The sequence below is a fragment of the Bos indicus x Bos taurus genome, chromosome 18 (genome assembly GCF_003369695.1).
Source record: "Bos indicus x Bos taurus breed Angus x Brahman F1 hybrid chromosome 18, Bos_hybrid_MaternalHap_v2.0, whole genome shotgun sequence".
Taxonomy (NCBI): Eukaryota; Metazoa; Chordata; class Mammalia; order Artiodactyla; family Bovidae; genus Bos; species Bos indicus x Bos taurus.
Window position 1 is genome coordinate 15,486,105 of NC_040093.1, and position 27,010 is coordinate 15,513,114.

General features: G+C 52.3%; 2 protein-coding genes across 3 annotated transcripts in view; both read right to left on the reverse strand.

Moving 5' to 3' along the window:
* Positions 1-3,064, reverse strand: part of AXL (AXL receptor tyrosine kinase) — a 34,958-nt gene extending 31,894 nt beyond the window's left edge. The window contains exons 1-3 of one of the 2 annotated variants that reach the window (XM_027515742.1): positions 2,479-3,064; positions 1,158-1,380; positions 718-818 (exon numbers count right to left, since the gene is read on the reverse strand). In XM_027515742.1, coding sequence (XP_027371543.1) covers positions 718-818; positions 1,158-1,380; positions 2,479-2,542 — 388 coding nt within the window. In that variant the 5' untranslated portion in view covers positions 2,543-3,064. The remainder of the gene's footprint in view (positions 1-717; positions 819-1,157; positions 1,381-2,478) is intronic. The other variant, XM_027515743.1, reaches the window with a different exon arrangement.
* Positions 3,065-12,241: 9,177 nt separating this feature from the next.
* Positions 12,242-26,185, reverse strand: LOC113876478 (cytochrome P450 2S1). Its single transcript, XM_027515748.1, has 9 exons — positions 25,712-26,185; positions 24,248-24,413; positions 21,847-21,996; positions 20,936-21,096; positions 20,614-20,793; positions 18,157-18,298; positions 16,502-16,689; positions 13,681-13,822; positions 12,242-13,587 (listed from the first exon to the last, which is right to left on the reverse strand). Exons 1-9 carry the CDS (start codon positions 25,883-25,885, stop codon positions 13,406-13,408), a joined length of 1,485 nt encoding a protein of 494 aa, XP_027371549.1. The 5' UTR covers positions 25,886-26,185; the 3' UTR covers positions 12,242-13,405.
* Between the last annotated feature and the right edge of the window lie 825 nt (positions 26,186-27,010).

Here is a 27,010-nt window from a genome sequence, read left to right on the forward strand (position 1 = left end):
GTAAAGGCTGGGGTCCCTCTGATCCCCCTAGGGGTCTGACTCGCTGCGAGGATGATGTAGGCTGCTGGGTCTTTGACGCCTATGTCTGAGCCCTCAGGATACCTCTACTTCCAGAACACAAGGTCCCATATATCCAACTTCTCTCAATGTCTGACCCACTTCGTGTTTCTTTTCCAGAATGTCGCTAAGTCGTATCTGACTCTTTTGCAATCCCATGGACTGTAGCCTGCCAGGCTCCTCTGTCCACCAGATTTCCCAGGCAAGAATACTGGAATGGGATGCCATTTCCTTCCTTCTCCAGGAGATCTCTCTGTCATCTCTCCCGACCCAGGGAGTGAACCCCCATCTCCTGCCTTGCAGGCAGACTATTTGACCACTGAGCCACCTCATTCCACTTTATCTATGAGGAAAGTGAGCCATCCCCTCAATCCCCAGCAATGGGGGATAGGGTTAAGTCTCCCGGGGTGGGGGAGAGTGGTAAGTTGCCTTGGATCTCTTATCTGACAACCCCCAAGATAGCTTTTCCCCCCAAAACACATAATCTGCCCCTCCAGGCTTGCCCCCAATAATTTATAGACTCCTTGCCTGACCCTCCCAAGATCTCTGACCTTCCTAGGCCTCATGTTCCTAGGCCTAGGACACCCTGAATCCACCAGCACCCTCTGACCCCTCCCTCAGGACTCTTGCCCTCCCAGGACCTCCGAGCCCAGGGCTCACCTTCCAGCCCCACGTAGCCAGGCTGAGACACAAAGGTCTTTTCTCCCAGGACCACGGTGCACTGGTACCATCCCGCATCTGAGAGCTGCAGAGACGAGATTCTGACAGGGCAAGAAGAGGGACAGAGAGATTCAGGGTCAGAGCTGGACCTGGCGGGGGGTGGGGGGTCCTCAGAATTGAAAGCGGGGAAGGGGGTCTGGCCCGGAAACTTGTAAGAGCTAGGAAGTGGGTGCTATTATTAACTCATTTTACAGAAGAGGAAAGCGAAAGCCGGGGTGAGTTACGTCACATGGTCAGAGCCACGCAGCTCGCGAGTGGCCACACTGCCATCCAGCCCAGGTGGGGCTCCTGCGAGTGAGTGCCCACTTGGCCTCACGTGGTGGAGGTGTGGGGACAGGAGGGACATGGGTCACGGCTGGTCGGAGGGGGAGGCTGGGCACCTGAGTTGGCTGACCACTTTCCAGTCATCCTGCCCGTCTTCGCCCAGGGGCACCTGGGTCTGGGTGCTGTCTGCCAGCTCTAGGACCTGTCCATCCCGAAGCCAGGTCACCTCAGGGGGCTCCCCCTGAACCTGGAGCTCACACCGAAGGGTGCCCATGAGTCCTCGGGCACCGGTGATGTTCCCCGGACTCCCCACAAAGGGGGACACTTCAGTCTGTGGGCCTGCAGGGAGATGGAAGAACATTAGCTTGGGAACCCCTGCTTCCCTGGACTCCTCGGTTCCATCCCTGCCGGCCTGCCTACGGCTGCCAGGACCCCGCCAGGCCCTTAGGCCCACATAGTTGTTGAGTGACCTCAGCTGGGGGGGCGGAGGGTGGAGGCTTCGTGAGGAGGATGGGAGCCTTCCCAGGGGACTGGGGTCCGGCCTCCATCCCGTTGGGAAGTAGGCCCAGCATCTGGCAGCCTCCCACGCCCTGACTGCCCGGCTGGCCTGCCCCTGCTTAGGGTCTCTAGAGACTTCACAGACTGGGCTGGTGGATGGTGGGGAAGAAAAGGAGATGGGAGGGAGCTAGGGGAGAGAGAGAGAAATGGGGAAGGAGAGACAGAGAGCGGAACCGGAGAAAGTCAGGCAGATGGAGAGGAACAGAGACTCAAGAGAGACCGAGGATGAGAGACGGAGAGACCCATCTAGAGGGGAAAAAGTTGGGGGAGAGACACACAGAGGGAGACAGAAAGACGCAGACAGAGACGTAGATAAGAGACACTTAGAGCACAGGGTGAGGGAAAGACAGAGAAACGGAGACCCACAGAGATGGCGGGCGAAGGCAGAGCCCCCGGCCCGGAGGTGGGGCACACGGACAAGTAGCACTGGGGTGAGGAGAAGTGGGGGTGACAGTGATGGGAGTTTTCCCCCGGGGCTCCGGAGCCCCCGCACCCTGCTGCCTGACTTCGGGGTCCCTTACCCTCCGCTCAGCCCCTCTCTGCGAGGCCCCCAGGTCAAGCCCAGCCCCTAGCCCTCCGCGTCTCCTGTCTGTCTGTCCCATTGTTCTGTGTCCATCTCTTCCCCATCTCTGGGGCTCCCAGTTTCTGTTTCTTGTCCTTTTGTTCCTCTCTCAAGGGTCCCCTTTTTTTTCTTTCCCGGCCTCTCTTGATTTGTCTCTGTGTCCCCCTTGTCCCCCCTCTCTGTTGTCCCAAGGAAACTCCCCGAGCCGGCTCAGGACTCAGCGCCGCCCCCCCTCAAACACCTGCCATCCGTCCCCCTTCTCCCCCCCAGCCCCTCCACGAGAGGTCCCTCCCCACAGGCCCCCCATCTTCACTCACCCTTGGGAGCCACGCGCCCCCAGCAGCACAACGCCCAGCACCAAGCCAACAGGACCTTGCCCATCCTCGGGGCACCAGGCAGTCAGTGCCAAACTTTCCTCAGAAGTTGCTGGGCACCCTGCGAGGGAGGGGGCAGGGCCGGGCTGTCCCCGACCCTCCCCCCAGCTCCCAGCTCCCCCCGCCCTGATTTGGCACTGCCCGCCTGGCACAGCGTGGTGGTTGGGGGGTGTCCCTCGCGGGCTCGGCTCAGCGGGCTGCCTTCCCAGCTCCTCTGCCTCCTTCTCTCCCTCCCAGACTTCGGGCAACACTTTCTCCGCCCCTGGCTCCCCGTCGCTTCTGCCTCCGCCCACCGGCTTGGAGCCCAAGAGGCCACCTGGACTTCGAGGGGTTAACGCAGAGAGACGAGGACCCGTTCGGTCTTAAAGGGGCCCTGGAGGGAAGCTGAGGAGGGGGCAGGGGCCCCTGGCGGCTGCGCCCCTGCTCTGGGGCCAGCGGGGCAGGGAAGCTGAGCGTCTCTGTACCCCGGCTCTGGGCGCTGTCCCTCTGGGCTCTCTCTCCGTGCTCGTCTGGTAAACATTCCTCCAGAACTCCACTCCCCTCTGTGACGCCCCCCTCCCCTGCCTCCACCCCCAGCCCAGCCCAGCCAGGCACTCCCCCTTTGCACTCGCAGCTCCTCAGACCAGGACACACACACACACACAAACTCAGATGTCATCCACACACACAGACACACACGAGAGGCTGGGACAGGAGGAGACACGCAGGGACACGCCGCCGGCCCACACTCAGACAAGCCGGGTCAGGAGCGCCTCCATTCCTGGAAAAAAGTCTCAGAAACCAGAAAGGGGAGGACACCGCTGTGTGGGCATCCCCGGGGTGCACTGATGCGGGGGCAGGGTGGGGGGAACATCATACCCCCTCGTACCAAATAAAGACCAACGTGGGCACAGAAACAGGATGCCAGTGGATGGGCACTCACAGGGGTGGGGGTGGGGGTAGCCTGAAGACCTGGATGGGACTCCTGCCTCTGCCACTAACCCCATGACCTTACAAGGGACTGGCCTCCCTAAGCCTCAGTTTTTCCATCTGTAAGCTGGGAATAAGGACAGAACCTACTTGGCAGGCTACGGGGACAGGGCACGCGTAGTTCCGTCGCACGTGGTAACGACAGCTGACTAGGTGTCCTTGGTTTTTCTGCATCTCACGGGTCTGTCTCTGGGCGCTTGCGTTGCTGTCTCCCTCTGGTGGTTTGCGTATCCTGATCCTGCAGATCCGGTGCAGGTGTGCTGGTTTCTCCGGCTTATCCATTTCCCTTCCCCATGTGTTTTGCACATGGGGTGTGTGTATGTGTGTGTGTGTGTGTGTGGTCTCTCTGAGCCTGAGTGTTTGTGCAAGACAGGCTGAACTCCCAACTCTCTGCTCTTGGCCGTTCTGCTTCTGTACTGGTATCCCCACAGCTCTTCACAAATGCCTTTCAGCCTCTCCAGGCCTTGCCCATCGGCCCCCTTTCCTCAATCCTTTCCCACCAGGACCTTGCCTTGGCCTCCTCCCAGGCCTCCTTCAACCCATCTCCCATTTGTAACCAGAGGGATGTTTCTGAAACTCAAATCTGACCCCATTCCCTCCCTGCTTAACCCTGGCCCCTCACTGCCCTCGAGATGAGCCCTGGGCTCCTCAACTTGGCACTCAGGGCTGAGGCTTAGCACTCTCTTTGAGCTGTCTTACATTTCAGACCTCAGCATCTATCCTGCCTCCCGAGCCTGACCCTCAGGGTCTTCTCAAATACCTCCTACCTTCAGTAAGTTTCCAGCTGCCATGGAGGATTAGACTCAGCTAACAAACCTCTCTCCTGCCTGGCCCTGCTCTCTTCTCCATGACCTCAGCCTGGTCCAGCCCTGTCTTCTCCGACCTGGACTCCTGCTCTGGCCTCTTCCCTGGTCTTCTGGCCTCTACTCACCTCCCTCTAACCAGTCAAGAGCAAGAAGAATGTCTTTTGGGATTTCCCTGGCGGTTCAGTGGCTAAGACTCTGAGCTCCCACTGCAGAGGGCCCGGATTCCATCCCTGCCCAGGGAACTAGATCCCACATGCCACAACTGAAGATCCTGCAGGCCACAACTAAGACTCGGCGCAGCCAAATAAATAGATAGTGAAAAAAACAAAAAAAGAGAAAAAGACTGTCTCTCAATCCCAAATCAAACCCATTTCCTCCTTTGTCCCAAATCTTCCATGATAAACCCCCAAACTGCTTGCTGCGTGCCCCCTGATGTCCACCCCTTGGCTCCTTTCTCTTGCTCACAGGTCTCCGGGCCTCCTCCTGTAGCCCTTTGTCCCCAGCTCCTACAAACCCCTCAGCCCCATCTCAATTGCCCCATTTCCATGGCATCACTTCCTGGTACTTCCCAGTCAACTCTAGGTCCCCGTGTTATTCACTCCCAGCACTTTGTCCTTTTCTTTGTTTGTTTTTTTCTAAATATATTTATTTATTTAATATTTTTCTTTTTTTTTTTAATACATTTATCTGCTTGTTTGTTTGGTTGCACCAGGTCTTTATGTGGTATCTTTAGTTGTGGCATGAGAACTCTCAGCTGTGGCGTGTGGGATCTAGTTCCCTGAGCAGGGATCAAACCTGGGCCCCCTGCATTGGGAGAGCAGAGTCTTAGCCACTGGACCACGAGGGAAGTCCCTGTCCTTTTCTTTGGTGACGCTGCATGAGTTTTCATGATATATTTATTGGTGCAGCTGTGTGTCTTGTGTCTTCCTTCTCCTGTTGGTCTGTGGGCTCTAAGAGAGCAGGCATTGGGTATCTCTTGGTCATCACTCTGTCCCCACCACCCTGTAAAAGTCTTTCATAAAGGGGTCAATTAATTATTGTGGCATTGTGGAGGGGGGATGCAAATATTTGCAATGATCTGCCCACTTGTTTGAATATGTTGGGGGACCATACGCACCTAATGGACCTGCTGTGTGCACGGCCAAGTCGAATCTGTGTTCGTTCTCTCAAGAACTGTTTGCTTGGGACTTCCCTGGTAGTCCTGAGTGGTTAAGAATCTGCCTTTCAATGCGGGGGATATGGGTTTGATCCCTGGTAGAGAAACTAAGGTTCCCACGTGCCATGGGGCAACTAAGCCTGAGTGCTACAACTACTGAGCCTACCAGAGAAACATTTATCAGGATGCATCATGGGCAGTGAAGACAAATACATCAAGGGAAGGGATTTCAAGGGGGTGGAGAGTGCTGTTTTAGGGAAGGTGGTCAGGGAAGGCCTCTCTGAGGTTACGATCAAGGTCTGAAGTAAATTAGCAAGTGAGTGAGTCATGTAAGGAAGGGCATTCTAGGCAGAGGGAACAGCCAGTGCACAGGCCTGGAGGCCGGCTTGTGGAGAACTCCAAGGAGGAGACCCGTGTGGCCTGAATGGATGGGGGTCATGGAGGAGGTAAGGTCAGAGAGGGTGTCAGCCTGGCAAGGAAGACTATGGGCTTTTATTCTAAATATGATAGAATGCACTAGGGGGCTATTTTTCCTACCCAGCTTTATCAATGTATAATGGACAGATATATAAAGGACTTCTGTGTAGCTCAAGTGGTAAAGAATCTGCCTGCAATGCAGGAGACCGGGGTTCACTCCCTGGGTCGAAAAGATCCTCTGGAGAAGGGAATGGCAATCCACTCCAGTATTCTTGCCTGGAGAATTCCATGGACAGAGAAGCCTGGCGGGCTACAGTTCGTGCGGTCGCAAAGAGTCGGATACGACTAAGTGACTAACACACACAATGGACAAAAGTGTATGAAATATTTAAGGGGTACGGCATGATTCACTACATGTATATATCGTGGAGTGGTTACCACAATATATTTCGTTAACCCATCCATTGCCTCCCATAGTTACCATTTTTTTGGTGTGGATGGTGAGGATATTTATGATCTACTTTCTTCATAAATTTCAAGTACACTCTACAGGGGCTTCCTTGGTGGTCCAGTGGTTAGGAATCTGCCTTGCAATGTAAGGGACACGGGTTCGATCCCTGGTCCTGGAAGATTCCACATGCGTTGGAGCTAGTTGCCTTTGCACCACAGCTACTGAGCCCATGGGCCCTAGAGTCCGTGCTCTGCAACAAAAGAAGCCACAACAGTGAGAAGCCAGAGCACCGCAACTAGAGAATAGCTCCCAATATATGCAACTAGAGAAAGCCCATGTGCAGCAACAAAAACCCAGCACAGCCAATCAATCAATAAATATGCAAGACAGTATTAGCTATGTTCCCCAGGTTGTACATTACATCCCAGAGTTTATTCATTTTGTAAATGGAACTCTGTACCCTTTGACCAGAATCTCCCCATTTCTCACCCAGTCCCTGGCAACCACCATTCTTTTACTTTTTCATTTAATTAATTAATTATAGGTGGTGGTTTAGTCGCCAAATTGTTCCAACTCTCATGACCCCACGGACTGTAGCCCACCAGGCTTCTCTGTTCATAGGATTTTCCAGGCAAGAATCCTGGAGCGGGTTGCTATTTCCTTCACCAGGGGATCTTCCTGACCCAGGGATCAAACCTGGGTCTTCTGCACTGCAGGCAGATTCTTTACCGATTGAGCTACCAGGGAAGCCCCTGTTAATTATTAATTGAGAGATAATTGATATACATTACATTAGTTTCTGATGTACACAGACATTCAGTATTTGTATATATTGTGAAATGATCCCCATTGTGTCTAGTTTAACTTCCATCACTACACAGTGACAGTTTTTTGTTGTTGTTGTTGTTAAGAGAATGTTTAGGATCTACTTTCAGGGGTCTTTCCTGGGAGTCCAGTGGTTAAGACTCTGCTTCCACCGCAGGGGGACCAGGTTCAATTCCTGGTCAGGGAACTAAGATCCCGCATGCTGAATTGCACAGCAGAAAAAAAAAAAAAAAGAAATCTCTTTTTGGGACTTCCCTGGTGGTTCAGTGGCTAGGACCCCATGCTGCCAATTGTGGGGGGAGGGGGCGGGTGGGGGCGGGGGTTTCAATCCCTGGTTGAGGAACTAGATCCCATATGCTGTATCTAAAGATCCCACATGCCCCAATTTAAATAAATAAATAATTTTAAAATAATCTATTCTCTTAGCAACCTTCATATGTATAATACAGTATTATTAACCATGATTACCAGGCACCTATTACATTATATCCCTCTCTGTTTTGTGATTTTTCAGTTTTTTTAAGATTCCCCATATAAGTGATCATATCACAGTTTGTCTGACTTAATTTCACTCAGATAATGTCTACAAGGTCCATCCATGTTTGTCAGAAATAGCAGGATTTCCGTCTTTCTTATGGCTGAACAATATTCTGCTACTTATCTATGTCACTTTCCCTTTCCTTTTCTTTTTTTTTGTCTGCATCACAGTGTGTGACACTTCCTTGACTAGGGATTGAACCTTTGCCTTCTGCAGTGGAAGCGCAGAGTCTTAACCACTGGACCACAACGGATGTTCCTATGTCACATTTTCTTTATCCACTCATCTGCTGACACAGACTTGTTTCTGTGTCTTGGCTATGGTGAATAATGCTACCATGGACACAGGGGTGCAGATATCTCTTGAGACACTGATTTTGTTTCCTTTGGATATATATCAAGAAGTGGGATGGCTAGATCCTATATAACAATTTTATTTTTAAGTGTTTGAGGAGCCTCCAAGCTGTTTTCCATAGTGGCTGCACTAACTTACATTCCCAAAAACAGCACACAAGTGTTTGATTAGGGGAGTGACCTGATTTGATTTGGTTTCCAAAGATCTCCGGCTTCCCTGGTGGCTCAGTGGTAAAGAATCCGCTTACCAGTGCAGGGGACACAGATGCGATCCCTGGTCTGGGAAGATCCCACATGTTGCAGAGCAACTCAGCCTGTGGGCACCACAACTATTGAGCCTGTGTTCTAGAGCCCAGGAACCACAATAAGAGAAGCCACTTCGAGAGGCCCATGCACAGCAACTGGAAAGTAGCCCTTGCAGGAATGAAGACCCAGGACAGCTGTAAATAAATAAATATGGCTTTACTGAGACCAGTAAGTGAAAGGTTGATGGGAAACTTTCTAACAAGGGCATCAAGACCTGGACACACTACATGGGACAATTTATTATTGATGCTGGCAAGGGACCCAGCACTCCCTAGCGAGGACCTCTTGCCAGAATAAGCCCACATCTGATCTAACTCCCAGTTTACAGGGAATTCCTGGCAATGGAAAGACATTTTCTTGAGTAGCACCCCCAAGAAGCCATCAGCCAAATGCGGGATGTGACCCAGTTTCTTCAAGAAATTAGTGGCATTACCAGAAGAGAAAAAGGGGGAGAGATAAATTAACAATCTGGGATTAAAATATATACCTGGCTATATATAAAATAGATAACAAGCATCTATCATATAGCACAGGGAACTATACTCAATACATTATAATAACCTATAATAGAAGGGAATATAAAAAAGAATTATATAATTATGTAGATGTATAATTGAATCACTGTGCTGTTGTGCTGTACATCTGAAATTAATACAACACTGTAAATCAACTATATTTCAATAAAAATTAAAAAAAATAAGTAGCATTCAAAAGACTGGGGAATGATTACAGCTTAGAAGATTTCCCTGGTGGAGCAGTGGTAAAGAATCCACCTGCCAATGCAGGAGACATCCCCTGGAGAAGGAAATGGTAACCCACTCCAGTATTCTTGCCTGGGAAATCCCATGGACAGAGGAGCCTGGTGGACTACTGTCCATGGGGTTGCAGAGTCAGACAGGACTGAGAGACGGAGTACAGCATCCAAATGAAGGCACTGCGGGGTGAGCCTGTGAGCGCTGATTTGAGAAAATACGACCACAAAGTACATTTCTGGAACCTTCGGGGAAAGACGAACACTAACACTGCAGAAGAGCTAACTGTGATAGGTGTGAAAATGTGGATCATGGTTGTGACTTTTTAAAAAATCATTTTGTTTATTTTTGACTGTGGTGGGTCTTTGTTGCTGTGCAGACTTTTCTCTAGTTTCAGGGAGCAGAGGCTATACTCTCGAGTTGCAGGCCACGGGCTTCTGACTGCAGCGGCCTCTCTTGTGGAGCACAGGCTCTGGGGCACTCAGGCTTCAGGAGCTGTGGCTCCCGAGCTCTAGAGCACAGGCTCAGTAGTTGTGGGGCACAGCTCAGCTCCGTTGTGGCATGTGGGATCCTCCTGGATCAGGGATCCAACCCGTGCTTCTGGCTTTGGCAGGTGGATTCTTTACCACTGGGCCACCAGGGAAACCCCAGAGTTGTGACTTCTAAAAAGTGGATTTTAGTGAATTCCCTGGCGGTCGAGTTGTTAGGACTCCAAGCTTTCAGTGCTGAGGGCATGGGTTCAGCTGGGGAACTAAGATCCCGAGAGACACATGGCCAAAAAAAAAAAAGGATAGATTTTAAAGGGGGAGTTGTTTTAATAAGTTAGGAGCCTTTGTTGGGGATAATGAAAGTTTTGTGTATAGATAGTGTGATGGCTATACATTGTGAAGGTATTTAATACACTTACAAGTGGTGAAAATGATAAATGGATATATTTTACCCACTGCCCACCCAAAAAAAGTGAAGACCACACTAATTGTAAATACTTTTACTTTGGGGTCTGACAATTATTGTTAAGCCATTCTGAGTTTATGTTCTTCTTTGCTTGCTACTGCAATCATTCTAATATGTCAACTTTCATATTAATGCAGTACAAGGTCCATCCTTCCATAAATAAATGAGTTTGCTGGTATTTCTGGTTCCAAATTTTCCTGAATGTGAACTAGCAAAGGAAAGCTAATTGTTGCCTTAATCAATTAATTAGGTGGCACCTTACGGCATGTGGGAACTTAGTCCCCTGAGTAGAGACCAAACCTATGTCCCTTGCATTGGGAGCACGGAGTCTTAGTCACCAGACCACCAAAGACATCCCCGCTGCCTTAATTTAAATAAAAAGAGCAAACCTCAAACCTCATTCATTCCTTTTCGTATCCTACTGACATAAAAAGTGAGTAAGTATCCAGTCAATAAGTCATGTCCAACTCTTGTGACTCCATGGACTGTGGCCCACCAGGCTCTTCTCTCCAGGACATGAAAAGTAGCAATAATAATAAATCGAAGAACGTAACATATATTTTACGTTACGTTATTTATGCCTGTGAAGTTCCAGAATTTTTCACATCCCTTCCTTTAAATTAAGTACATATTTTATTGTTTTTGTTTTTAATTATTTCTTTGGCCATGCCATGCAGCATGTGAGATCTTAGCTCCCTGGCCAGGGATCAAACTTGTGCCCCCTACTTTGGGAGCATGTTAAATTGTGTGTCTTTTAGATGCTCAACCCTCAGTGAAGGCATCATTAACTAGAAAGTGGCAAAGTTAAGATGTGACCCCAGTCTCGTCTTTCTATTTTCTATCATATCACTATTCTGTGCTACCTCCGTAGAACTTAAGCCAAAAAATAAAGTGATGACATCATGGAAAATTAAAAAAAAAACTTTAGCCAACAATCTATGCATCGCTGAAGCTTTCAGAGGCCTATATCTGCAATCTTTTGTTTGTTTTGGCTGTGCTGAATGGCATGTGGAATCTTAGTATCCTGACCAGGGACCGAACCTGTTCCCCCCACCTCACCCCAAGCAGTGGAAGGGTGGAGTCCTAACCACTAGACTGCCAGGGAAGTCTTTGCAATTTGTCTTAAAATGCTTTAAAAAAAAAAAAAGAGTTGGATGGGCAGGTGGATAGAAAAATGTACTGATGAAGCAGGGCAACCAAGGTGGGAGAATGTAGGTAGTGTCCCACGGATGTTCCCGAATAATCCCTTCAACTTTGCTGCATGTTTGAAAACTGTCATAATAAAATGTTGCAGGAGAGGGGGGACTTCCCTGGTGGGCCCAGTGGTTAAGAATTTGACTTGTAATACAGGGCACTCAGGTTCGACCCCTGGTCAGGGAAATAAGATCTTACATGCCACGCGGCAACTAAGCCCACAACGGGGCAGCTAGGCTCAACTACTGGGCCTGTGAGCCACAACTAGCGAGAAGCCCGCATGCTGCAATGAAGAGCTGGCGTGCCGAAGTTAAGACCCAACACAGCCATAAATATATAAATAAATGAATATTTTAAAAGAAAAAAAATCGTCAGGTCCAACATAATGACTTTATAAAAGAAAATAAGAAATGGAAAAAAAACGTTGGCAGGGGGAATGTCTTTTCCAATTAGGATGTGTATTCAATCATTTTCTGAGATTGGCTTTAAAATCATCGTAAGAGAAATAAAATTAGCAGAAAGTTGAGGCCGGGTCATGGGCCCACTGTCCTATTCTCTCTACTACTGTATATTTGAAAACTTCCTTACTAGATAGTTGACAAATAAAAAGATGCTTCTGGCTCCCTTGTGAAGAGAAGGGAGGGAAGGGGTGGCAGGAGAGGCCAGACTGAAGGGTAGGGTTTGTGTTTCAGCATCTGCTTTCAGTTTGGGAGGGTGCCCAGGGTGCTGGGCGGTCACCTTCGGGCTGTCCCAAACTGAGGTCCCCCCACCGCCCCAAGCCCCCGCCCCCCAGTCCTGCCCCTCCCCCCGCCAGCCTCACCGGAAGTGAGGCCTAGGACAGCTCCCCTCCCCCCCACCTCCACATCTGCTACTGATGTCAACAGCCAGGGTAGGCGGGGGCCATGTTTTTCAGTTCCCGCCTAGCCTCGAGGGAGGGGTGGACCCCCGTCCCCACCCCTTACTCACAATAATGGACACTGTCACACTCAGACTAGGCCCAGCCCCGGGGCCAGAAACAAACTTTTATTGCAAAACGGGGACCTTCCAAGTGGCAAGGACGTCAGACCTGGCCTCTTCCCTGACACGGGGAACTGGAATCTGGCTCCTTCCATGGGGTCTAGCTGGGACTGTGACGCAGAGTCAGGGCGGTGGGTCAGTGTGTGTGCTGGTGGGGGCGGGGAGGCGAGCAGGGGAGGCTAGCTAGGCCTTCCCTGGAGGCGCAGTGGCAAAGAATGTGCCTGCCCATGCAGGAGACATAAGAGACATGGGTTCAATCCCTGATATAAGCTGGCGTGTGTGTGTGTGTGTGTGTGTGTGCGCGCGCGCGCTACCCTGGCCTGGGGGTCCACGTGTGTCCAACTTTACCTGGTCTCCAGGCTTGTGTGCACAACTGCACACTGGGTTGTGTCTGTATTTGGGGGCTTCTTAGGATCAGGGTACCTGCAAAGGGGATGCCCTTGGCTGAAGGTGCAGAGGAGGCTGCAACTGCAGCCCCCGAGGCTGTGTTGTGTCTTAGCAGGGAGATATCCAGCAGTCAGGCTCGTGTCACACACACGTGGGCTGGCTGTGTCCTTCGAGGGTTGGGGGCCTGTGGATGGCGACGGTCTTATGCCTAGATAGCGGTAGGGTCACCAAGGGACATACCTCTCTGAGGACATGTGTGTGGTGATATGACCCAGCCTGGGGTCTCTGCTCCAGGCTCCCAGAGACGGTGGCACCGGTAAATTTGATGTGCTCAGAGGGCATGAGGGCCACAAACACTGTGGCCATTTCCGTGAGTTGTAAAGGCAGCAGCTGAATGCCCACGTGTGGGCTGAGTCCAGGGTGGTTGTGCTGTGTGTTGAGTCGGTGGGTTATCTGGGTATGTGGTCGTGATTTCAGATGGGCTGAATTTCTGTCTTTAGAAAGCAGTGTGGTGCAGTTGCCTTATGGTTCTTGTGGGTGTGTCTGGGTGCTGATGACCCTGCGGATGTGGAGGCTGAACATACGTGTGTGAATATACACCTACACGGGTGTGAATGAGGCTGCCTGTTGTGTAGACATTTGGCTCTGGAGACACAGCCGTGTCCATGCCCACCGTCGAGGCTGCCACCCTCCCAAGGCTCCCTCTGTTATCCGGTCCACACAGCAGGTAGGGGTGGGGTGGAGGTCAGCGGGGCCGGAATTGCAGCTGGAAGGCTTGGGGGATGTTGAAAAGGCCACTGATGGCCGGCTGGAGGCTCAGGGCGCCCAGCGGGCACGGGCCCTCCAGTGAGAAGGCCTGCAGGATGGCGGTGAACAGGAGGAAGAGTTCGGTCCGAGCCAGGCCCTCCCCGAGGCAGACACGCTTACCTGGAGGGAAGAGAGAGGTGGCGCTGGGCCAGCCGCTCTCCCTGCCAGGCACAGGGGGACCGGTGAGTGGGCAGGGGTGGCCCCAAAAGATACCTAAGGAGAAGGGCAGGAACGCCTCGTGCTTCTTGAACTTCCCATCCGCGTCCAGGAATCGGCCTGGGTTGAACTCCTTGGGCTCTTCGAAGACGGCGGGGTCATGCAGGATGGAGCCAAGAAGGGGGAAGACCTCTGTGCCCTGTGGTGGTGATAGTCGCTCAGCCATGTCCGACTCTTTGCGACCCCATAGACTGTAGCCCACCAGGCTCCTCCATCCATGGCGTTCTCCAGGCAAGAATACTGGAGTGGGTTGCCGTTTCCTACTCCAAGGGAATCTTCCTGACCCAGGGATTTCCCGCACTGCAGGCAGATTCTTTACCATCTGAGCCACCAGGGGAGGTCATAACAAAGCTACGAATATCCAGACTCCCCTGGTGGCCCAGTGGCTAAGAATCTGCCTTCCAACGCAGGGGACATTTGTTGGGGAACGAAGATCCTGCATGCCGAGGGGCAACTAGAGAAGCCTATACGCCGTAACGAAGACCCAGTACAGCGCCCCCCAACCCCGCCCTCCCTCCAAAATTCTGGCCCCTAAGCTCTTGGAAAACAGTGGGGACATAAAAAAATATAAAAAACACCCCAAACTACAAATATCTCTCACCCCCCAGGTTTTCAGTTCCTGAGGGCAGAACACAGCAGTCTGGAGTCTGGGGAAACTGACTCACAAAACATAGCAGCATCATGTTTACTGAGTACTTTTATGGATCAGGCATCTTATTAAGTATTACATATATTACCTCGTATATACTATATACACATATTATACTTACTCACAAAGATACACAAACTCACTAAATCTTTTTAACAAGTCTGCAGGTATGTGTGAGTGCTCAGGCGTATCTGACTCTTTGCGACCCCATGGACTATAGCCCGCCAGGCTCCTCTGTCCATGGGATTTTCCCGGCAAGAGTACTGGAGTGGGTTGCCATTTCCTTCTTCATTTAACAAGTCCAGAGAACAGTTATTAATATGATCCCTATTTTAAAGATGGGGGACTTCCCTGGCAGTCCAATGGTTAGGACTCTGTGCTTCAACTGCAGGGGACATAGGTTTGATCCTTGGTCAGGGAGCTATTAATAGTTGCAAGTTGCGCAACCAAAAAAAAAAAAAGATGGGAAAACAAAGGCTCAGAGATCTTAAGCAACTTGCTTGAGGCAAACATCTGGACATGGCTTTGGCAGAGTTTATTATTTTTACATTTGTTATTATACCTTGAGGGTACACTGTGATTAAGCTGTGGCTATCCTAAGCCACTTAGCTCAGAGTCCAGCTTTCTGCCACTATGGTTTTCTGAAGGTGAAAGGTGGGTGAGTGAGGGCTGTCCACGAAGGCATCCCCCTGCTCGGATTTGGGGAGACGGGCAGCCCCTTCAGCTGAGATCAGAGTCCCCGTGTTCCCAAGACTATGGTGGAGGGTGAACGAAGGTTGGGAATCTGAGGAGAGGGTGAGGGACCTCCTTTATTAAGGATACTGGCTACTGGGGCTCTGAATTGGGAAGGTTGAGTGAGCACTGAGGAGAAGGTCATACTGTCGCTGTTCAGAAAAGAGATTAAAAAAAAGAAGAGAAAGACAGATAGCAATGGTTAAAGCATAGGCTCTGGGCTTAAATCCTACCCTATTGCTCACAGGCTGGGTGAGCTTGGCAAATCTAACCTCTCAGGGCTCAGTTTCCGCATCTGTAAAGTGGGCATGATAAAGCTATAGTGTTGCTCCGAAGGTTAAATAAGGTAATACGTGCAAAGCGTTTAGAATAATATCTGGCACAGAGCAGGTCCTCGATCACTGATGCCTGTAACTGCTGTTGCCATTATCGTAGTTATTGTAGTTGCAATGGTCGTTGCTTTGGTAATAGTTGCTGCTGTGGGGTACGTAGGAGCCCCACTTCCTGCACATCTCATTTGGTGTTTTGGGGTTTTTCTTTTTGGCCACGCCACATGGCATGTGGGACCTTACTTCCCCTACCAGGGATTGAACCTGTGCCCCCTGCATTGGAAGTTTGGGGGTCTTAACCACTGAACCACTGGGGAAGTCTCTCATTTGGTGTTTCACAAGTGTCATGTCACAGATTCCTTACAATTTCAAATTGATAATATTATTGTTTCCGATTTAGCAGAGAAGTAGATGGAGGGCGAAGTGATTTGCTCCATGTCTCAGCTAGAAAACAGCAGGACTGGATTCTAACTGCTTTGAGTTGGATTCTACAACGAACTCAAGGAGCAGCTTGCCAGAAAGGCACTTGCGGTTTCCAGGGAGATGTCGCCCCCTGGTGGCGCTAGCTGTGAGTTGTTCTGAAATGAAGGGGCAGGAACTAAGTGTGTAGGTGTGGAGGGAAGGAGAGCCTGATTGCCTTTGCAGCGAGGAGGGGAATGGGGAGGGTGGAGGCGAGAGGCCTCCGTTGGCCCTCAGTTCTCAACTTGCTTCCCTGCCTGTCACCTTATCTGCTTGTCTCAGCCACAACTGGAAGGAGGCAGAATAGCGGGGCACAGAGAAGCCTGGTGGGCTGCAGTTTGTGGGGTCGCAAAGAGTCAGACTCCACTTAGCGACTGAACAACAAAGAATTAGGATCCATTGGACACATGGGCAAACAGGCTCAGAGAGGGCGTCAAAATGCAAGAGAAGATGTACACAGAAGGCAACAGAGGTGCAGAGACAAGGACAGAAAAAGAGAGGAAGATGTCATCCAGAGAGGAGAGACAGAGAGGAGGAAGACGAAGACACAGAAAACCAGACCAAGATCCAGAAACAAAGACAGCGAGCGGCTCGGACCCAAGGCTCAGGGGAGAGATAGCCGCTGCGTCTGGCTGATGGGAAAACCTACCTGTGGCAGGGTGTACCCCCGGAAGCGGGTGGTCTTGGTGAGGGCTCGGGGTATTCCCATGGGTACCAGCGCCAGCAGCCGCTGCGCCTCATGCAGAACTGCATCCGTGTAGGGGAGGCGGGCTCGGTCCCCCAGGCTTGGCCTCTGGCCGGCCCCCAGCTCTCGCATCAGCTCCTCCTGCACACGCTCTGCACGCAAGAAGAGGAAAATTGGAGGTCAAAGGCTGGGCCGGGTCCTGTGATCTCCCCTTGGACATCTCACCTTCTTCTTCTTCTTAAAACTTTTATTTATTTATTTAGCTGTGCTGCCCAAATCTTAGTTTCCTGACCAGGGATCGGACCCAAGCCCTTGGCAGTGAAAGCGTGGCCTCCTAACTGCTGGACCACCAGGGAACTCCCATCTTCTTGATCAGTTATGGTTAGGGGTGAGGCTGGCGGGCAGGGAGGGAGAGTCCTCTGGCCCTCCACAGCCCAGACATCCCGTGTGCTGGGCATTACGTCTCTTTTCTTCCAATTCCCACAGCAATCCTGTGGTGGTGGGGGAGCCATTACATAGCCCCATTTCCCAGATAAGGACACTGAGGCCTGGTGAGCTGAAATCGCAGCTGACCACCAAGGCCACCAGGTCCCAGCTTCCCTGTCATCCCATCCCACTCGCTCGATGGCATTTGATGGAGTGGCCTCCCCCTGAAATGCTGCAGTGCCTTGGGGCACATTCCTTGCCCTCCCTCACTAACACAGCTTCAGGTCTTGCCTGTGCTCTGATAACCCCAGTTTGTTTTTTATCTTCAGTTCTGACCCGGGTTGGATGCCTCCCCCTGGTGGTCCCAGGCTCCTCACACTCAAACTGTCTCCAAATGGGGCTTCCCCAGTAGCTCGGAGGTAAAGAACCTGCCTGCCAACGTAGGAGGCTCAAGTTCGACCCCTGTGCTGGAAAGATCCCCTGGAAGAAGAATGGCATCCTGCCCCAGTATTCTTCCCTGGGAAATTCCATGGACAGAGGAGCCTGGCGGGCTACAGTCTGCAAAGAGTTGGGCACGACTGAGCAATTGAGCACGCACGCACGGCCTCAGCGTCTCCCCTGAAATAGCTCCTCATCCCTCTGCCCCCATCTCAGGGTGGCCTCACGGCTCCCCCATCCCCTGGCCAGAGCCCTGGGCCTGTCCCTGGACACCTCCCTCCCTTGTCATCCTCTACCACCTGCCTACCAGGCCCCCTCTTCCCTCTTCACAGCCTGGCACAGCCCTGTTCTCTCCCACCCAGGTCCCTGCCCTGGCTCCACCCTGACCTCCTGGCATCCTCTTTCATACTCTACAACCTACTTCTTCATGACAGACCAAAACATTTTTCTAAAATGCTAATTTGACCTTGCCCTCCCCTGCTCAACAGCCCTCCATGGCTCCCCACTGCTCAGGGTTAGGCGTACAATGTACTACCAAGGCAGCAAGGCCGGAGACATCTCTTGCCTCCTTTCTCATTTCACTGTGCCTCGGGCTGCAGCGGCAGTCCCCAAACTTCCCGCTCCTCAGACACCCTGGATGTCCGGGCTCATTCTTGGCTCCATGCTCTGGCTCAGACTGCCCACTCTCCTGAACATTCTTCTTCTCGAGCCCTCCCTCCTGTTCCCGGGGCCTGGCTGGTGGAGAAGGCTCCTACCTTGGACCTGAGGGTATTTCAGCAGGAGCAGCAGGGTGTAGCGGATCGTGGTGCTGACCGTCACTGTCCCGGCAAACAGCAGATACACGACCGTCATCAGCAGGTTCTTGGCGGTGAATTCTGTGTTTGGGTCTTGCTTCTCCTAGGAGAAACCAAGCAGAGGGACTCAGACAACACGGGATGCAGGCAGAAGAGACCCAGCACAGCCACGTGTAGGGCATAAGGCCGCAAGTGAAAAGCTTTGTCAGGGAGTTTAAATAAAATGTATGGGAAAGTCGGGTCTTGACATTACTTCTGTTGGCTTGAAATGGTTTAAAAATGAAAGAGTGGCTATGATTAAAAAAACCCAAACAGAAAATGACAAGTGTTGATGAGGATGTGGAGAAACCAGAACCCCTATCACCAAGGGGACATATGAAAGGGTGCAGCAGGGACTTCCCTAGTGGCCCCGTGGTTAAGAACCTGACTGCCAACTCAGTGAACATGGGTCCGGGAAGATCCCACATGCTGCAGAGCAACTAAGCCTGTGCACCACAACTACTGAGCCCACACTCCTAAAGCCCATGCTCTGCAACGAGAGAAGCCACCGCAGTGAGAAGCCCGTGTTCCACAAAGAAAAGTAGCCCCTGCTCACCGCAACTAGAGAAAGCTCAAGCGCAGCAATGAAGACCCAGTGCAGCCAAAAAAAAAAAAAAAAAGCAGGGTGCAGCTATTATGGTAAATGGTATAGACTGCTGTACCTCCAAAGCTACAAACAGGATTACCATGTGATCTAGCAATTCCATTTCTGGGGATTTATTCAAAAGAGTAGAAAGCAAGAAATAAATAGAAAGCAGGATCTCGAAGGACATTTGCACACCCCATGTTCATCACAGCATTATTCACATTAGCCGAAAGGTGGAAGTAATCCAAGTGTCCACCGATGGATGAATGGATAAAGAAAATGTGCTATATTTATACAATTCAGCCTTAATAAGGAGGGAAATCTTGTCACGAGGTACAGCGATAATGAATCCTGAGGACATTACGCTAAGTGAGATAAGCCACAAAAAGACAAATGCTGGTGGCTCAGATGGTGAAGCATCCGCCTGCTGTGGGAGACCTGGGTCCGATCCCCGGGTCAGGAAGCTCCCCTGGAGAAGGGAATGGCTACCCACTCCCGTATTTTTGTCTGGAGAACTGCATGGACAGAGGAGCCCTACAGGCTATAATCCATAGGATCACAAAGATTCGGACACAATTTAGCTACTAACACACACACATGAGGTGCCTAGAGTAGTCAAATTCATAGAGAAAAAATGTAGAAGGGGATGGCTGGGGGCTGGAGGAGGGAAGAAGGGGGAGCTATCATTTAATGAGTACAGAATTTCAGTTTTGCTGGCTGAAAAGAGTTTTGGCGATGGGTGGTGATGACGTAATATCTAACACTACTAAACTGTATACTTCATTTTTTTTTTTTTTTTGATCATGCCACACAGTTTGTGGGCTCCTAGTTCCCTGACCAGGAATCGAACCTAGGCAGCAAAAGCATGGAGTCCCAACAACTGGACCACCAGAGAACTTCCAAAATTTTTACATTTTAGTTTTTTACAGAAGTCTGGTTGACTTATGATGTTTCCAGTCTACAGCAGAGTTATACAGATTGTATACAGAATGTATACAGATTGTATACAGAATGTATATAATCATACTATATATATTCTTTTTCAAACTCTTCCATTATAGGTTATTACAAGACATTAAATATACTTCCCTGTACTATACAGTTTATCTATCTGTTTATCTATTTTATATACAGTAATATCTGTTCATCTCAAATATAATTAAATCTTTTTAATTCAAAAAATGAAAGGAAATGGGAATTCCCTGGCAGTTCAGTGGTTAGGGCTCCATACTTTCATTGCCGAGGGCCTGGGTTCAATTCCCAGTCGGGGAACTAAGATCCCACAAACCGAGTGGCATGGCAAAAAAAAAAAAAAGTAGGGCCACAGAGTTAAGAAAAAAATTCCTCTCTCTCCATGAACAGGGTGGCTGCATGTATTCAAAGACTGTGGCCCTGAATATCTCTCCTAATTGCAAAGTGTATACAATTAAAAACTAGTTATTTCCACAGGGGTCATCGTACTGCGAATTTTCTCATATGCTGGTTGTTCTCAATTAATAAAGAAGACTTTCTTAGTGTAATTTTCTATTGCAAGGTTTCGTAAGTAAACCATTGTAATTGATAGGAACTGTCCTGTGTGGGTGTGGGGAAGTGACGGTCAGGGTTGACAGCAGCAGGTCAAGGGGCTTGAGGCCTGGGCAGGGAGCTGAGGTTGGAGGTAGAAGATGCAAGGGACTCAGACCCGCATTCACAGAGGGACGTGCAGAGAGAAAGAGGGAGGGTGACAGAGAGTCCCAGCTGCACCACCCGGATGGGGGCCGGCCAGGAGGCCCCCCAACCCTAACCTTCCCCACCTTTGCCATCTTCAGCAGGAAGGCGTCCACGAGATCGCGCACAGGGCCTGAGGTGCCCAGGCTCCCCTTGTGCTGCCACACCTGCTGGGCGGCGAAGGCGGCCACGGTGCCCAAGTGGCGGAGGAGCTGCGTGTGGGGGCCCGGGAGGCGCTGTAGGAACCGGGAGAACATCTCGTAGGTCTGTGGGGAGAACAACAGCTGTTTCCATGGGGGCCCTGCACCAGGGTGGAGGGGCAGGCGGACAGGGCACTCTGGGGTTACCTGGAAGAGGCGGGCAGGAGCCTTTGGGGAAGGTGGCCAGAGAGGGGTCCCAGCCACTTACCTGGCCCCACGGGGAGCTGACCCCCACGGCGATGCCGCCAGCCGCCCGGACCACAGCCTGGAACTCCTCATTGTCGTAGGGGAGGCGGAGGTCGAAGACTAGGGAGCAGATGATGTTGCAGGTGGCCTGGGCCAGCAGCAGGGAGGGGTCAAACGGCCGTCCTGGGGAGGGGGGGACAGCGGGGAGGCTGTGATGGAGACAGGCAGAGCAGAACTGACTTGGGCAGAGCTGGTCCACAAAGATGGAATAGGGGCTCAACAGCACCGGAAAGACACAGGCACAGAGGGAGACAGAGACAGCAGATTGAGATAGAGAGAGATAGGGAGACAGAGTCAGTGAAAGAGAGATACTGAGAGAGACAGACTGGGAAAGAGAGCTGGACATGGGGTATTCCCTGGGGGTCCAGTGGCGAAGATTCTGCACTCTCACTGCAGGGGTGATCAGAGAACTAGATCCCACATGCCGCTTGGCTTGGCCAGGGGGAAAAAGAGAGAGAGAGTGAGAGATAGACTTACAGGAGAGAATAACAGAAAAATAGAGAAAGGTGGCCCAGTGGTAAAGATTCCACCTTCCAGGGCGGGAGATGAAGGAGATGCAGGTTTAATCCCTGGGTCGGGAAGATCTATTAGAGGAGGATGTGGCAACCTGCTCCAGTATTCTTGCCTGGAGAATCCCATGGATGGAGGAGCTTGGCGGGCTATAGTCCACAGGGTCACAAAGAGTCTGACATGACTGAGCACACACAGAGAAAAAGAAGAGGCAGAAAGAGTGACATGGCAGTGCCAGGGACGCGGGCCCTGAGGGAGACAGCAGGGCGGATGAAAGGTGGAGGAAGACAGAGGCAGAGTAAACAGAGCTCCCAGCCTGGCCCTCAGGGAAGAAGTTCCTGCCACAGTTGGCGCCCTGCTGACCTTTTGTCCCCTGCAGCGCCTCCACCAGACAGCGGGCCTCCGCCTGGATCAGCTCCTCGCCTTCTCGCTTCCCCATGCCTAGGTCCCGCAGGGCCAGTGTGGTGAACTTCCTCAGCTGCCTCCATCGCTCCCCGTTGGAGAAGAACACCCCTGCACAGACGGCTAGGCTCAAGGAGGGACTGGCCCTCCCCCTGATCCCCAGGACTCCTCCCTTCCTCCCAGGGAGGTGCCCTGTCCTGAGTCCATATGAGCCTAGTCCAGGGAGGAGGAATCAGGAGGTGCTCCGTCAGTGCCAAACCTTGCATCAGAGGCTGACCTCCTGGGGAGTCATTAACGGGGATTATCCAGACTCCGGATAATTCACCAAGGTGAATGAAGATGTCTTCCTTTCTTCTCTCTATCCATCTTTTTATTCCTCTATTCACCCACCCATCCATTTATCCTTCCTTCCTCTTCCTCTTTCTCCCTCCCTCCCACCCTTCTATCTATCTATCTTAACATTTATGCAGGTCTTCTCAGCTGGCCCAAGCGGTAAAGAACCTGTCTGCCAATCCAGGACATATAAGAGAGGCGGGTTCGATCCCTGGGTTGGGAAGATCCCTTGGAGAAGGAAATGGCAATCCACTCTAGTATTATTTGCTGGAGAATCCCATGGACAGAGGACAGAGGAGCCTGGCGGGCTACAGTCTATAGGGTTCCAAAGAGTCGGACATGACTGAAGTGACTTAGCATGCATGCATGGGCATTGGGTCCAGGGAAGGAGGAGGAAGGAATTGCACTGTTTTCGTCTTTATCCAAGAGACTTGCTCTGGACAGACCCTTCTCTGTTCTGAGCTGTTTCCACTTGTAGAATGCCAGCCTACAGTGGCCTCCTGGATGCCTCCTTCTGGATGTCCCCTGCCCATCCATCCCTCCACTGGGCCCCACATTGGCCTCAGCATCTCTCCTTGGCTCAGCCACCGAGCATCCCATTCCCTGCCCAGAGTCCTGCATTCCTTTCCCGACCACCTCCCCTCCCCACTCCACGACCCCAGCCCTGGTCCTGCCCAAGCCCCTCTCTGGACTCCCACACAGGAACCAGAGGACCTTTCTAACTCTGACTCTGTTCTTTTCCAGGAAAACCCAAAGTCTGGCTTGACTCAGGCTCTGCATGATCAGGCTCCGCAGATGTCTCCAGCTTTGTTCCTCATACACCCACACTGGCCTTTTCTCACTTCCTCAAAGGTGTCAGCATGTCCCCTCTGCCTCTGCCCCTGCTGTTTCCTCTGCCTGGACCACTCACCTCTTCCTCCTCACTGAACTAACTCCACTCAGCCTTGAGGTCTCAGCTTAAATGTCACCTGCTCTAGGAAGCCTTCCCTGATTCCTTCCATTCTCCCCTCAACTCCCTCTGCTCCTGTGGCCAGTAAAGGTCCACTCTGTTCTGCTTTCAGGACTGTGCATGCATACTCAGTCATGTTTGACTCTTTGCAACCCCATGGACTGTAGCCCTTCAGGCTCCTCTGTCCATGAAATTTTCCAGACAAGAATACTGGCTTGTCATTTCCTCCGCCAGGGGATCTTCCCAACCCAGGAATCGAACCTGAGTCTCTGGCGTCTCCTGTATTGGCAGGGGGGTTCTTTACCACTAGCACCACCTGGCTTTAGAAATCTAGTCTCTCCCTCCATTGTCTTCTCACACAGCTCATCACTTCCACAGTAAAACATGTCATTACATTTGTTACTGCTGTGTTCCCAGTACCCAGCCAGGTGTAATGAAAAGTTGTCAGTCGATGAATGCATGCTCATCTCACCTTCGTGCTTTTGTAGGTGCTGGTCTCTCTGCCTGAAACACTGTTCCCCTAACCCTGAGTCTCAGCTCAGACTCCCCATCTTTCAGGAAGACCTCCTGGACAGGCTGGGCCAGGTGCCTCCTCCGATTCCACCAGTCCCAGGGCTTCCTGCAGGCCAGCCCTGATCTTTCTGGACTGTCACTATCTAGTGACAAGTCTGTCTCCTCCTGACCTGTGCGCTCTGGGAAAGCAGGGCCGAGGCTGTTTATTCACTGCTATGTTCCCTGGAGCACCCAGCACTGGCCTCCTGCTTTCAATCTTAACACAGAGACTCGTTTGTACATTTTGAGAGTTTGCCCACTAATTCCCAGTGTCTCAAACGCTCTCCCTTTTCCTCCCAACCCTGCGGCTTCCCCTGGAGCAGCAATAACTCTACTACAACCAGATAACTGAGTGCTGACTTTGAGCAACCTTCAGTAATAGGTAATAGGCACTGTTATCATTCCATTTTACAAATGAGGAAACAGGCCCAGAGACCCTGAACCACACACAGAAGGCCACAGGCCAATAAATGGTGGCAGGCTCTGAGTGAAGGGACCCAGCAGCCTCCAGCTCCCCTTGTGACTCACCGTGGCTATCAAAGGTCCCGTCCAGCGTTGCCACCGTCCCCCGCCCGCTGAACTCCTCGGCCTGACCTCCCAGGGCCTCCTGCACAGCCTCATGCCCAACCAGGACCACCACGCGCCGCCAGGGTCCCAGGTACACGGTGAACACTGGTCCGTACTTCTTACTCAGCTGGGAGCAGGGAGCGAGGAGCGTGAGTGATGCGGGGCAGGCTGCTGCCTCTCAAAGTCTGTCTCCATCGCGACCCCTTGTCTCTGGATGAACCACCTAAGAGGAACCCCTTCTGCTTCTGCCTCACCCCAAATGGAAACAGTGCCTTTGGGAGATTCAGTTCTTGTTTTGTACCAGGCTCCCAGCCCCCTGCCCCCGAAAGCTCTGCATCCCCAAACTCCATCACCCAACACACTCTCTGGTCCCCATCCCCTTACCCTGCAGAGCCCTAACTTCTGATGCCAGGATGACCCAAGACCCACCATTACTCCCACAACTCAGACATATAGCGGCAAAAATGGGCATGGATGATAACGGTGGGCTTCCTTAATCCCCACTCCCCCCAAAAAACTGACTAAATACTAAACTTTGAGTCACTGCTAAATACTCAAATTCTGGGAGCAGATATCACCAAGCACCAGCACTATCTCTTTTCAAACAAGACCTTTACCGGCCTTGCCTTGTACGGAGGACCCCAGAATGGGGAACCTCTGGCCTTTCCTCTCTTCCCCCCGACCCTGAAAAGGTTGGGGCCACCCCAGCCTTCTTTCTCTCCCCCACTTTCTCCTTCCCAGGAGCTTCCAGTTCCCTCCTAGCTGAGTTCCACGTATTCTCCCACCGCCCCCCCCCGCCCCCCCCCCCTCCGCCCCCCCGCCCCCGACCAGCCTCCAGCCCGTATCCCCATCAGTCTGGGCAGACAGATTCCTGGAATCCTCCAGCCTCCAACTCCCCCGCGTGAGGGGCGGGGGGGGGGGGGGTGGTGGTGGTGGGGTGGGGTGGGGTGGCACACCTTCTTTTCACTCTCTGCTCCCTCCTCAGGAGACTCACCTGTATCTCCCCGATACCTCTCCCAGTGGGACAAGCCACCACGGTCTCTTCTGCTTGAGGTCTCTTGTCTCAGCTCCGGTTCCCTGCACCCCGCTCCAACCTTCCTAGGATTCTCCCAGTCTCTCTAACCCGGGACCCCTGCTACTCTGGATCCTGCTTCCGACCCCTCACACTCTCTCCAGGATTCTCTGCCTCTCCTGGTGCCATCCCCACCTTAGCCTCCTTTCTCACCATCACTCCCTCAACTATCTCAGCCCGGGACCCTTACTCCCACCCCATCCCGGGGCATCCGTAGCCCCTTCGCCTGCATCTTCTAGGATACTCAAGGGCCTCTCTGCGTGGTCTCCCGGTTTGGGGTCCCCTCGCGTCTCTTGGCCCTGGCACCCCTCCCACCCGCTCTCCTCTAGCCGGGACGTCGCGCGGCCGCTCACCCGCAGGAGCCCCAGGTAGAGCGCCCCGGGCCGGAGCTGCAGGAGGTTGCCCAGCAGCGGCAGCGGCGTGGGCCCCGGGGGCAGGTGGCCTCGGTCCCAGGTCGCAGGCAGCACCAGCGTCACCACCAGGAGGAGAAGCAGCAGCAGCAGAGCCCAGGTGCCCGCCGCCTCCATCTCTGCAGGTCTGCGGCTTCTCCGGTTCTCAGACGCCCCACGTGGCCCGGCTCGTCTGGGGCGGGGGCGGGGCGGCTCCCTCCCTCCCCGCCGGAATCCTGCCGAGGGAGGCGGGGCCGGAGCCTCTCCCGTTGCATGCGGGCGGGATTCTCTCCCCGCCGTCGGATTTCTTTCTCCCAGACGACCACCGCCGCCTGGTGTCGGGGACACACTCCCCAACGGTTCTAGGTCCCCCAGGTTCGAGGGGGCGGAGACCGCTCCCCGCTCCCCAGGTAGGGCGTGGACCCACGGGAGGAACCTGCAAGCCGGAGACTTTGGCCGCCTCCCGGAGGCCACACCCTAGTGCCTGGCGGCGACCCTGCCCTACCTCCTTCCTCACTGCTATCTGCGTGTGTGTGCTCGTGTGCGGGCTTGTGTGGTGATTCTGAGCCGGTTTCCTCCAGCATCTTACATCTTCACCATGAACTAGGAGGAGGGGACGGGACATTTAACAATATATAAAATACATAACCAACAAGGACCTACTGTATAGCACAGGGAACTATGCTCAGTGTCTTTTAATAACCTGTAATGGATGGCATCACCGACTCGATGGACGTGAGTTTGAGTGAACTCCGGGAGTTGGTGATGGACAGGGAGGCCTGGCGTGCTGCAATTCATGGGGTCGCAAAGAGTCGGACACGACTGAGTGACTGAACTGAACTGAACTGAATGGAAAGGAATCTGAAAAAGGAAAAAAATATATATATACACATGTACATATATATTTGGGCTTCCCTGACTAATTGTTACTGCGGTCTAATTGTAAATAAGACTTTGCCGGTGCAGCCATGAGTAATAGAGAGAACCTTGCCCTCTCAGAGCACCTGCTGCTGCTACTGCTAAGTTGCTTCAGTCCTGTCCGACTCTGTGCGACCCCATAGAGGGCAGCCCACCAGGCTCCGTCGTCCCTGGGATTCTCCAGGCAAGAATACTGGAGTGGGTTGCCATTTCCTTCTCCAGTGCATGAAAAGAGAAAAGTGAAAGTGAAGTCGCTCAGTCGTGTCCGACTCTTAGGGAAGTGACCCCATGGACTGCAGCCTACCAGGCTCCTCCGTCCATGGGATTTTCCAGGCAAGAGTACTG